Here is a 14,057-nt window from a genome sequence, read left to right as displayed (position 1 = left end):
TTTTTATATGCTTTAACTTTTTTTCTATATTCTTTTCAATAAAATAATTAACTGCATTCACAGCTATTACATATCGCCACACATTAGTCCGCTAGAGTATACCTTTGTACTTTGCCGTTATCCACGTTGCTACACAATTTAGTAGACATAAGCTGGAATGGGCGCTGAGTAGGCACCAGCTGAGGCGTATGCTGGAGCGGGGGCTGGACCGGCACAAGCGACTGGCGCCAAATTGGGTTGACAGCTGAAGAGGTAGTTCTTGGCGCAGGGAGGAGCTGGAATGTTAACGGCACCACCACCATAAGCGGATTTACGGAAACGTGTCAAATCGTAGGCGGACTGAAGGTTCACAGCTTGTGCGTTTTGATCGGCTTTGGCTTCTTGTTCGGCGGCAGCAGCGGCACCGCTATTGCCTGTGGGACCGGCCAATGCAACGCTGAAGATGGCGGCGAAGATAGCAATGCAAACGAAGAATTTCATTTTGATTTGGTTTTATATAGTGTTTATGTAATAACTTTAATTGTGAAGCTACCGTAGTGAACTGATGATTGCAGACAGCAAGCGGCGGGTCTTTTATACTAGCGGCAGACCCCACGCATTTACACGGCTGTGGCATTTTTCTGCTGCTGCTAGCGAAAATAATTAAATAAAACATACGAAAATTGTTTTGTTGTAATGCCTATATTTTGCCGAGTTGTGATTTTGGCATTAATGTATATGGGTGTGTAAAAAGTCGCACCGGTAGTAACCTGATTTTTGTTGTCGAGGTTCGGTATATGCCAAAAATCGTTGACAGGCTTTTATTTTAAGGTCGTGCTAATCGAAATCAGGTTAGATGTAGGTCCATTTTATCCATGACCTGGAATTTTTTTTGGTGTGGGAAAATGTGTGGACAGTTTTATTAAAATATTTAAAATATTTTATTGTACAAAAAATATAAATTTTTTAAATTAATTTAATTAGGCAAAATATCTCGAAGACTTATAATAAATCAAAAGCTTGAATATTATTACTAAATTTTATATTATTATAATATTTTTTGTTTACATTTTAAGTTTTTTTATTAAGTGTATTTTTAAATTATCTTTATTGCAAGCATTTTTTTTCAAACATTTTTTATAAAAAATGTATGCCAAAATTTATGTGCCAAAAATATTTATGCGAATCATAAAGAGGCAGCTTAAGAGTGTAAATTATTTGTCAACGAATATGTTAAATTTCTTTCCTTAATCATTTTTATTTTTAATTTTGAAAAAAAAAACCGTTAGTAGCAGCTTTCTTGCAGCTACCTCCGCATTTTTCGTCAGTTGTTTTTTTTATTTATAATATTTGATGATATATTTGATTAGTTTGGATGATAATGTGGAAACGCAGTTTGTTTTTCAAATATTTAGATTAAGTTTATCACGTTTTGGATATATCAAAATCGTTCACAACTTACTGCTGCAGCCATCTATTGGCAAACAGCGAAAATTTAGTTGCAGTCACATAACCACTCAGCCCACTTTTACTTTGACTCTGCAGACAATTTCGCTTATCTTAGAAACTCCAACAAATCTAAGGTATTCCCGAAGTTATTTAATACTGAAAAGGTTTACAAGCAAGTGTTTCTATCAGTTGAATTAAACAATTTAAAAGTAAGGTTCAAACTATAATAAACATAGTACACACTGTATCTCCAATCACAGTTTTTCAAGTAAATACTGAAGGTAGGTATATAATGTTAGCATTTCAGGAAAATGTGAAATATTCTGCGGAACTTTAAATGATATTTACATTTGTGATTGAAGGACATTTTCAAACGATGGAACCTTATGACTAGCTGTTACGAGTATTACAGATCTCTGAATAAAGAACAACTCCCTTGTTCCATTAATATAATCAATAGGTAAGAGGTTAAGGCGTCACATACATATATACATATATACTGCATTTAATATAAAAATATATATTTATAAGAAATTAAATAAATTTCACACATAATCGACTCATCAATTAACTATATCGCAATAAATATAATATAGTAGACACAATTTCCAATTCATTCAGTATATTGCAAACTAAACGCTTAACCGTCTTGCTTACTACGGCACAGCGAAACCGTTCAGTTTATACCGAAGCCAAGCAAAAAATGCAATTCTACTAAACTCAGCGCGCACTTGAATACAATAAGTTTTGCTTAAATGCGTGCAAAGTAAGTGCGCATATGGGCTATGCAAAATTATAATATTTATTGCTCGTGCTCGTTATCTGTCTGCTTGGATTTAAACCAAATCTTAAGACGAATTAGTGGATTCTTTTCCAAGTAAAACTGCTACCAGATTTCTTTGTGTGGCTATATCATAGGTTTAAATTTGTTCAAAACTTATTTCTTTCAAGCGAGGAGTTATGCTACTAACAATAAAAGCGCTAGAGCAGATTATGCTTTGACTTCAAGAGACTGTACTAATACTTACTGTATTAATTCTCTCTTTACTTCACAACCTTCCTGCAAAACCTACTCCATTGGTAGATTTCATATAAGGAAGGATGATTGTTGTAGATTTCGTGTCGTTTTGCGGCCTTACACAGTTTAGAACAATATTTGATTTTATTATTCAAAATGATTGTGAATGGTGCGTTGGTGATTAGAAATGATAGCTCATCTAAACCGTTCGAGTTTGACACGATTGCACAGTTCCAAAAATTACTCAGAATCAGCAGGTCTATTACTTTTTCTATGTACTTTGCTATCGAGTGCCAGCTAACTCGTCAAGCTTCATTTTAAAGTCATACAAATGCAAGTTTTCTAGTTTTCGTTTGCAACTCGCTTTTTTACTCAAAAAAAAATCTATTATATATCGCAAGAACAAATTGTTCGACCATTATAAAATCTAAATATAGTACTTATTTAAACTACCATTGTAAATACAAAAATAATTTATTTGTTGGATTAAGTAAAAGGTGTTAATTTGCCTTCTATCCACTTGGTTGAGCTTCATAAAACCTCAGCCAACTTACGAAATTTTTTTAATTTTTTGTTGAAAAAAATAAACGAATTTAGGAGGTTTACCTTTGCGTATATATAATTTAAATTTTTTTAACAAATAAAATATTTTAAATCGAGGGTTTCTTTAACGAATATGTTTTATTGCTTACTGCTTGAAAGTTATACAATAATAATGTCATTTAAAGCAGGAGATTATGAAAACTTTAAGTGTTATTGAAATATTTTACTAAATTTCTTAAGATATAATTGGCGGTTTCAGTTTTACACTTAATTGATTTATTTATATATCGACTGCTAATAGTTAGATTCTTCATGTTAGAATATTGATTGCTGAATAGCTTATTATTATGATAAGATTTTTGATTTTTTTTAAATTTTTTTAGCCGAATCGAATCAGTCAAATTGTTTTGGTCAATGCTTCTCCAAGGCTAAATGTATCTTGTATCGCTGCTATCAACCATTAGCTCTATATTCGCCATTATTTCTGACTTTTTTCACTTTTATTGTTGATTTAAGAGGTAATATTTTATAAATTTTTTCAGTATTAATTTTTTTCTAAATTTTTATTATATATTTACTTATTAATTATTGATGAATACTAAGAGTTATCGTACGTCTCGCTGGGAACTATGGGCGAGTACAAATATGCAAGTTTCAATGTATGCATAAATAGACTCGAAGTGGCTTGCACGAGAGTTTTAAACTTTTTTTTAATTAACGGTTTTTTATGTTAATACAAATATGGAAACTTATAATCAATAATTAATATTTTTTTAACTTAATATTGGTCAAAATGGCGTGTTTAATAACGAGGTATGCCAACTAGAAGTCAAAAATTGTTAAGTCCGCTTTGAAAATCGAAATTTTCGTAATTTCTATTGAAAACATATATGAATGAAATATCACTAGAAACTATTTCGTAAATTTCCAGGGAAGCGGTTGCGGTTTTTCTAAGTATTTGTTGCAGATCTGTATATATAGAAACTCTCAAATTGCCTGACATTTGATGTTGTAATTATCTCTCTTCAATGTTTGCAATAAATAGCTACTCAGAAAGTCTTTCTTTAGAAAACGTAAAAAAGAAATTAACATAAGGATATGACGCCTTGAGATATGCAACAATTTAAAATTTTTTTTTTTAATACCCTGAACAGGGTATATGCGCCTCATTTGTTGCTACCGCCGATATAGATCACTATAGCATATAGCTGCTATACAAGCTGTCCTTGTATGGGAAACATATTTATTTGACAAGATATTTTCACGAAATTTGACATTAATTATTGCCCAAAGATCGGAACGATCGAAATCAAGTACTTGTATAGAAAATTAGCACATTAGCTATAATATTCAAACAAATTCTTTAGATCGGATCATTATAATATATAGCTGCCATACAAACCGACCGAACAAAATCAATTTCTTGTACAATATATACATTTTTTTATTTGAAAAGTATATTCTAGCTGCGGTGCAACCTGCGTTTTTTGTTGTTTTACATTTATTTTGCGATTATACTCACATATGTGGGTGGATCACAGTTCCGAGTTATTTTTGTGTGAAAACATTTCTTAAAACACTACAAAAACAAAATACTCAGCGGCTACTCAAAGCTAATTTGTTTAGTCAAATATCTACGAAGTGATGTTATTGTTAATTTTTTTCACTAGCCTCGGTTATATACCAGGCTTGGCCAGGTTGATCGCAGCGCTTCCCTACTTACTTTCAATGCTTCCGCTATATGCAGCCATTGCATTAACTCAACTCACCATCCTTGCCGCTGCACGTAGCACAAAGACGCAGCTGTGGCTATGGTGGCCAACCACAACAACAACAATATATACTATCAAATACAAACACACACATACACAGATTTGCAGTTGCCACGCTCACTCACACATTTTACGGCAAGGCGTGTGCCGCGCTCACTCACACACATACACTATAACTGCGTATGTTTTTTTTTTATAGTTTTTGTAGTTGTTGTTGTTTTTTGTTTTTGTTTTTATTTCACTTCTGCTGTAGGTGGTATGAAATTGATGTAATTTATATGGGCACTTGACTGGCTAAATTGCCTTTCGAGGAAATTTTATATTCTACTTAAGTTTAATGGAAAATAATTAATTTCATTCCGACTGAGTTGTGAGCACGCGAATTTTTCTTACATACATACATACATATGCAGTATACATATGCATGTGTGAGTGTATGTATGTATGCTTAATGCAGATAACTCCAGTACACTTTGACGCCGATGCTGCTGTTGGCCCACAACATGGCGGTTGGGGGCCCGAAACCGTGCTGTTGAGGCCAATAAGTTATTGCAAGTGAAATTGCGCTGCTCCATTACTCTAGCGCCGCGTACAAACGTGTGCTACAGCATTTACACAACTTGTACAAGTTGCTTATAAAGCGTAAAGCAGTTGACAGGAGCGAATGTAGAGTGTAAAGCGCAGGCACTGGCCTTAAATGAACGATGCGCTTACATTTCTGCTTTCAATTTACGAAATTGGTTACTTTGGTGCGCCGCTAAAATCACTGTGTGCGTGTGTGTGTGTGTGCAACTGCGCACAGTTAATGTGCTTGGCGCTGCTCATGGTCGCAGCCGCATTTGAAACGGTAAATTTTCGCCATACAACTTGGTGGCCTACCGCCCAGCTATTTAGTGGTGTGTTGGTGCCTCATCAACTCTTCGAGTTAGCCAAATGAGTTTGTAAAGACCGTAACGCACAAATTTATTGGTTTCTCAAGTCGTCCTGCCTGCCAGTTGCCTTTTTGCGCCCTCTCACTCTCTTTAAGTGCGTGGTGAGGCACAAGGCACATAAAAGTAGCGAGCTATTCGCCATTTTGCCGCATTTACAATATTTATGGTCACTCGTGCTACCAATTGGCGTTGTTTGTATGAGTATTTGTGTGTGTGTGTGTGTGTATGTGCGAGTTTCTGTATATACATACATATACTTAAAAACACATAAACGCTTTTCATATACTTAAATAATATTTAATGCATTCGTATGTCTCTGCCTCTCTGTGTCACTGTGTGTGTGTGTGTTAACAGTAGGCGTTCTCTGCCTCCTGCTGCTTCGTGCCAAGTTCGGTGGCTCGGTAATGCGTTCACTTTAAATTACATTGCGGTTTTATTGATGCGGCAAATGCAATAAAAAATGCCAAATTGCCAGCAAACATTTATTCACTTTACTCAATGTATTTATTAATTTACTTACTCACGTACATTTATGTCCTGCATACATACATACACATTTACCATTGGCTCACTGAAATTGTTGCTGTAATTTTTATTGCATTTACGTTTATTTGCCTCGGTTTGCCTCCGTGTACTACTCCATCGATTGCAACATTTGCTAAAATTTATGAGTGCGTCGGTAGCGTCCAATAGCTGGTCATAAATTCTATGTGGCACTTATTTGTGTTGCACTCACAAGGCATACATAGATGTATATATGTATACAACTATATAAATATACAGCGTTATATAACGGTTTAGTACTCTATTGCGGCACTGTTTATTTTAATGTGCCTGGGATATCTATAAATTATAGTCCACCATTTTATTGGCTTAAAAGTGGTTATAAAAAGTTCTCCTTGGCCACTTAAACCAATCAGATAGTTATGGATTCCGTTCACATATTGCAACCATGACGGTTGGTAAGGGTGATGTCTTGCTTATAAATTTAAAATATTGGCGGAAAGCTATAAATGTTGCACGGTGAATAGCTTGGCCACAATGTCTTGAAAATATATCTCATTGTATTTTCTACTTTGTTGGATTTTCTCTACCAAAGCCTGCTGAAATTCCAATTCTTATGCTTTTTCTTTTTGAGAAGTAGCAAACTACTGAAGTCTCCTGAAAAGATCATTAGTGATCTTCGTTCTTATCGGGGCATCAGTCTCTTTTGGTACTTAGAAAGAGTTTTATTGCAATGACTTTATGAGCTAACGCGGAGCATGTGGTCAGCTATTATGAGTTCAATAAATTACGCAGTGTAGATGAGCCATGGATGTATGTATAAAATGCTGTAAGGGAGAATATCAACATATATATGTCTTTGTAGTATTTTGCTGACTTCAAGTAGCTTTCGATTACTTAAGCTGGCATTGAGGAACACAACGACTAGAGGACGCAGTCATTTTTCCGACAGAAAAGCCTCTATTGTTGGCATAAATGAGAGTGTGGAGATCGGATTGACTCGAAGCTGCCCGCTGAGATCCATCTGTGGTCCATATATTTGGAACCTGATGATGTACTCTCTACTTGAGCAGCTCGAGTCCATTTGTAAGTTGTATTTTGAAGGAAGTTTTGATATGTTTCTACCTCGTCTACTTCCAAACAGCTTCTACAGTTGGCATCTGCTAAGATTATCAACATTTTCGCGTGGACGAAATTGCAATGACCGGTTAGAAAACTACAACTAGGAACGAGCTTACTGAGAGCAAAGAGCTCACTGGACTTCTGGATCCAAAGTATCTCGTGACAGCTGTAGAATTAAAGGTCGCCCAGCTATCCAGTAGTATAACGCGCGAAGAGAGCGAAGTACCGATCCGTTTCCATTTGACTAATAGCGGCGCTAGGGTAACCTGCAATTGCGCTGTGACCTGACACCCATAGTAGTCGTATCACAAAGTGACTCAATGCCATTAGTGGCGAGGTTAGGCATTCCTTAACTAGTATTGAACACACAGTTAGTCAGTTAATCCAAGTCTTTGTCCAATTTGAAAGCTAACTTCGAGTTCGTGAGTTGAAAACCGCAGGTTATTTAGCGGTACTCAAGACGCATCAACTCGTAGGGAACCTAAAAACTAAAGAAAGCTTTCGATGCTTTACTCAATAAATAAAAGCTCTTTGTTAACTCAACGGCTGAAAATTAAGTGATGAAATATTCTACATAATACACTTAGAAATAAGAATATTAATTCATGGATGCTCTTGCCTCATTTACACTCCCCTACCTAACCCTCTCACTGCACTAACTCTAATAACTTTTACATCTGTGCATAAAAATTCATTATTTCCATGAATGTCCTGCCATTTGACAAAAAGCCTTCAACCAATTTGAAAGACACACAACTACACACATACACAGTATTCTACGAAAACGAGAACACACACACGAAGCTACAAGAAGTAAGTAAGAAAAAATAAACGATGTAAAAGAACGTGTGCTTGTGATTCTCAACAAATTCATTTCCTAATTGCAGCTCAGCGATGACACCAGGCAGCCGCCACAATTCAGCAGTCAGTTTAAACGACACCACAAACAACCTATAAGCGTACAGCTGCCAACCAGCAACATCGGTATATATGTATATATACCGTTAAATGTGTGTTTCTCGAAGCAAGCTAACCGAAAGAGTCGTGGAAAGGGATATGATGGAGAATGGCCTCCAAGTGTGTGGCAGGCGGAATTTGATTGCAACATTTACACCGTTAGCTGATGGAATAAGCTGAAATGGAATAGAGTGGAATAACCATAACAATAAAGGCAATAATTCCCGATAATAAATTAACTGAAATTCACTTACACATAATGTGGTCGGTTGGTGGCGCACCGAACGGCGAAAGGGGAAGAGAGCAGAGCGGGCGCCAGCGCCAACAAGGTGGCTGGGTGGTCAACTAACCGTTAGCTGTATGTGAGGGCAGCGGAGAGATTGCTTTTGGAGTAATGGCAGCATGCGAAAGTTAACGAGCGTGCAGCGACTGGAGCGCTGAGCGGAGGCAACGGAGAACGACGTCGGGCGAAGGAAGAGCAGAAAATTAATAAAAATAAATTGAGTTGTCAAAAATGATATCCCAAATAAATTCCACAGTGAGTAATCGTTTGGAGCGGTAAGTGATGCTATAGTGGCAGCGTTGGTGGCGGTGGCGGCAGCGCAAGCCATGGTGGTCACCACCTACTTGAGAGTGTGATGCAGTGAGTGATACGATGAAAAGAGAGGGGCTGACGACAGAAGAACTTTTTTTTTGTGTTACAATGCTCTCACATGTGGGCAAGCAACAACAACATGGCATGTTCACAAGTAAGAGAGAGAAAGCGTAATATTTCGTAAGTAAGAGCGAGAGAGATAGTGATAGAGCGATAGAGCGCGGCAATAAATTTGCCGTCATATTAGTAGAGGTAGATTTGGTAAATACAAGACAAAAAACAAGTTGAAAAAATTATAAAATAGCAATAACAATAAAGACTTCGGCCAAGATGAAAACAATGAGTGAGCAAAATATCAGCCTCAAATTGCAGCAATAAAATAAAGTACTCAGGAAGCAGATAAAAACGAGTAGAATTGAAAAATTAAATTACAACAAGAAAAATAACCAAGATACGAGAATTATTGCAATAAGCTTGAATTTTCAAGGATATATTTAGCGCAGGGAGTTACTATGAACTTAAGCAGATCGAGGGAAGACTATGCAGTGGGATAAAATGAATGCACAAGCAGGTCATGAAAATTCAATTTTATTTGTGCGAAAAATCTGCGTGATGCCGTCCAAATATGTGAGCTTGAGCAAGAAGCTGTGGCAGAATAAAGAAACTGCTGAGTTGGCGAGAGCGTAAGAAATGGTGCAAGCAATAAAATTAAAAAAAAAAAAAAAACAATATAATATATAGTAACAACAACAACCAGCAATCAAAAGAGAGTACGCCACGCGCAATCGCTGTGGCGCACGCCACAAATAGCGGGAAATTCTCATTGGCACAGGGGAAATGTGTGTGCCATAAGGACAGCCCATTGAGCGTACAAAGCAACACACATAAATTGCGGCAACAAAATGTATACATAAACAAAAGACATGTAGCACAAGTGAACTCACCCCAAGCGCACCATACATTAGCCGCCACCAACAACACAACGTGCAATGTCAGCAGCATACATTAAGGCGCCGCCACACGCCCAACCCTCTAACTCATATTTAAGCATAAGTATTAAGCTTGTGCTGTTGGCGGTGCCGTTGTGTGGCATGCAGCAGCTTCGATCGCCAGTCGTTTGCCACACAGTCGCAGCAGCAGCAGCCGCCGCTACTTGCCGCTTTGCGTAAAAGTAAATCGTTGTTGTCACAACAGTGCCGTCGCGCCGCAGGAACGCCAACAACATAATCAATTCAAATTAGAGCAACAGCCACCAAACATATTAGATCATTCGCCAGCGAGCAGTTTACGTGTAAGCACGCATTGTACCGTTATCCGGTTGTATGATTACATTTCGTCGTGTTTTATTTGCAAGTTAATGGAATTTCGTGCCACACGCGGTCGTTTTTGAAAAAAATTGCCAAAAATTATTAAAAATATGTTGACGAACTGCAAAGAAGTTGAAATATAAGTGAAAAAAACATGAAATCGAACACAAAATATTAGAAAAATATCGCAAAAAAAAAAAATTAAAATAAAAAAAACATTTAAAAAATATTTATATATAAAAAAAAAAACAATAATAAAAAAATATTAAAATAAAAAAAATTTTCTCGGATTTAAAACGTTATTAAAACTGTAAAAAATATATTGATTCTTAAAAAAAATTAATTTAACCAAATTTAATTATTAATTTTATAAAACCACATTTTTAAAGAGCAATTTAAAAAGTCTAATAAATTAATAAAAAAAATCTATAAAAAAATATATAACATTTTTTTTTGACATTTTCTTGCATTTTAAAGTTATTAAAACTGTAAAAAAAATTAAATTAATTAAAAAAATGCATGATATAAAACCATAAAGTGGCACTTTTAATAATAAATAGCTGCAGTTAAAAAAAAAAAATAAACAAAAATTTATATCTTCATAGTTGTCGATTGAAGAAGCAACAACAAAAGTAAATAATAATTGCAAAAACTAAATATTATTAATTTAGACGCTAAAAAGTTAATAAGTATGAATATTATTGTGCTTAATTAAATAACTAAGAAAATATAAAACAAAGAAAGAAATACAAAAAATATATAAAAATTGAAAATATTATATATTCTCAAAACTCAATTCAAAAGACTGCAAAGTTAAAAAAATCTCATCAATTAATCGCCTCTAAAATTTGCTTTCGAGCATCAGCAGTGAAAGTTTTAAGAACTCACGCCCAACTGCAAAATATTACACATACTGAAGAATACTCAAAAACCTTCGAGAATTCTTCTACACAGCTTCAGAAATACTTTAAACACTTGAAGCGCTTCGAAAAAACCAAGCAGGACACAGCTATACTGCAGCTAGAAAATTTACCTTTGCCCAAGCAAGTGAGAAAAAAAGCTTGGAAACTTCGTACAGCGCATTGTTGTTGTTGTTGTTATTGTATGCGAAACACGCGCGCATCAAAGTTGAAAAGTGCAATTTAAGTGTGTGTTAAGCGAAACTTTTGCGCCCAACCACGGACGTTTTTTTTTTTATTTAAACTAAACTATAACTAAATTACACGTCACACGTGTGTTTGCGGTAGTATTGGTGTACACTTACATAGATACATACATACATATATGTGTTGCACTCACCTGCGCTGGCTGACTCGTCCGCTGCGCTACGCTGCTCGCCTATTTTGTGGATAATTAAACGCGTAATTGTGCGGCACAAAAATTTTCATTGTTGTCCTTGTTGTTGTGTTTATAAAAGGACGTGATTTTTCTACGCCGTTGACGGACTGTGTGTATGAGCAGCAAAGAGTTGCGGAAAGTTGAGTTGAGAAACATACAAGTGTGTGAGTGGCTGTGCGCGTTTACTAAATAAAATTGGTGACGGTAAATTGGTGAAAGTATGACAAAAAGTTGAAATCAATCGCACTTTAATAAAAAACATACTAAAATATTATAATAACAGCTACTTAACTGCGGCTTCTGAAATAAACGGTGCATAAAATATTTATAATAAAAATTTCTAAAGAATAGACTATAATTGCCTTCTCAGCATTTTCTCGTGTTGACCTAAGCTTTTTTATTCAAAGCACGCTAGGACGGGTTTCCAAGTAGGAAACCCGCCATATAATTGTCGTCAAAATTTTCACAGACGGAAATAAGGTAAATTAATAGCAATATACAATATAAAAAATATATATATTTTTTTTGTAAAGTTCTACTTTTAAGACTGTTACATAATACAACAAAAAAACGAATACTTTTCAGCTTTGGAAAATCAATTTTATTTTGAATTATAAAAATTTGAGGCAATATTCACAGTTATTAGCTAATGTAACAAAATTTTTATTGCATATCGTTCAATAAAACCCATTAAGAATATATAAAAAAATATTTCAGTGAAAATTGTTATATGTTTAGTACCAAAATGACATTATTTTCTAGCTTCATTTTTATTTTTGATCGAATAACGCATTGCAAAAATTGTAAGAAATTTTCTAAATTCCAATTCACAACTCACACGATTCTGCTGCGTTTATTTTATTAAATATATATTTTTTTAAAATTTTTCTTCAGTGCTTTGCTGCTTTAAAATTATTTTTGACAGTAAACTTATTGTTCAGTAGTTTAGGTTTAAGTTTAAGTTGTTCAAGTGTTTCTTTTGAAAAATACACAAATAATGAGTAAAATTGCATGAGACTAATTATATATCAAATAAATATCATGCGATTTTACATTGTTTGATATATTTATATACTTATAAATAGAAGTTGAGAAGTAATCGAATAGATTTGTGATTTTTATTGAAAATCAGACAAAAACGTGGAAAGAGATTTTAAAAATAAATAATATAGTGATTTCCGACACTGGATGATAAAGTGGTTCGATATAAAATGTTTCAATATAAAATAGTTCCAAATTTCCCCTTATAGTTGTATAAATTCTATCGATGTTAATATTGCTTTAAGCCATGATCAGAACTTCTTAAGTACAATATTTACGAGGCCTGATATTTCCATCTGAGCAAAGAGAAAAAAATTTAAATTACTATACTACAAACCATTATTTTCTTATAAATGAACTTCTCGAGTTTTGAAAAAAAATTTTGGTACAAAATCGGTCGCCTATCTTCGGCTCGATTTTTATGCAATATATTGACGTCTGATGGCCTACATAACGCTGTGTTCCTAGATATATATATCGCATCTAAATTTTTATATTGGAACTTCATATTTTTTGGTTGTTGAAACGTTATGTGGTCTGGTATTAGTCGGAATAGCGCTAGATACTTACTCTGCAAGCAGATAAAATTGCTCATTTGTTAACGTCTCTCATAAAATATGGGTCGCTTTAATTTTTCAGCTTCTTTTTACTCCATTTGAGATAGAGCGGCGCGACGTCAGTTTTTGTATAATATTACAGTTGAAGAACATTATCCAAATAACTTTGAATGATGCTGTTGAGTTTCATTATACATTTTACGTATTAAAACTCTGGACCCATGCTAGTTACGTCTAGCCGATTGTCGTGGGAATGGACGTCTACTGTAATTATATTTACATAGAGTAGAGTTTTCTAACTTTACGATCTGTGTATTACTTTCAATAGTGCTATAATCCGGTACTTTCACACATGAGTTCAAATCTCCTCTAATTTGAATAAAATCAATAAGACTTTTTTGAGCAATTTATTGCTAAAGATATATTAATTCATATACCGTATATAGTGAAGGCTGAACCAATCTGAAGTTTTGAGTTTTTTAGTGTAATATTCGAGAGTTGTAACACAAACAAGTGGTGTAGTTGCCATCTCTTTAAAAATATTTTGTCAAAAAAAAAAAAAAAACTATTGGGCAAATAAACCTTATAAACTGAAAATATTTAAAAACAAGCTCACAGCAAAAATTTTTGTTGAAAAAGTTGCCACTGGTTAAAAAAATTTAAGAAAATTGCTAATATATTCGTATTAATTCACAGTTTAAAACAGACTTACGAGGCTGAAATTTTTATTTCTACTGGTTTAATAATGAAAATATATTTTTAAAAATAAATACCATAAGTAATTACCAATTGATTGTATCAAATTTTCAAAAATGAGTTATTTTGAGTTTTACCCTTTTTATGTCGACAATTTTCGACTATAGAATCACATATATTCGAATGCCGAGTATCTCAATTACCATTGCAAGCTGATAAGCATCTCGGCACTCATTTATATTTCAGC

At 34.4% G+C, this 14,057-nt stretch overlaps 2 protein-coding genes across 2 annotated transcripts in view; one reads left to right on the top strand and one right to left on the bottom strand.

The window, feature by feature from the left end:
- On the bottom strand, nt 1–559 carry LOC106624191 (vitelline membrane protein Vm26Aa). The gene has a single exon (XM_014243879.3). It carries the CDS (start codon nt 478–480, stop codon nt 139–141), a length of 342 nt encoding a protein of 113 aa, XP_014099354.3. The 5' UTR covers nt 481–559; the 3' UTR covers nt 1–138.
- Nucleotides 560–10,744: 10,185 nt separating this feature from the next.
- Drgx (Dorsal root ganglia homeobox) overlaps nt 10,745–14,057 on the top strand; it is an 85,599-nt gene continuing 82,286 nt past the window's right edge. Inside the window, exon 1 of the mRNA XM_036358750.2 lies at nt 10,745–11,996. The gene's annotated coding sequence lies outside the window, so the exon portion shown is untranslated. The remainder of the gene's footprint in view (nt 11,997–14,057) is intronic.

Source organism: Bactrocera oleae, chromosome 3 (genome assembly GCF_042242935.1).
Source record: "Bactrocera oleae isolate idBacOlea1 chromosome 3, idBacOlea1, whole genome shotgun sequence".
Taxonomy (NCBI): Eukaryota; Metazoa; Arthropoda; class Insecta; order Diptera; family Tephritidae; genus Bactrocera; species Bactrocera oleae.
Note: the sequence above shows the minus strand (reverse complement) of the source record. Positions and strands in the feature narration are given on the sequence as shown.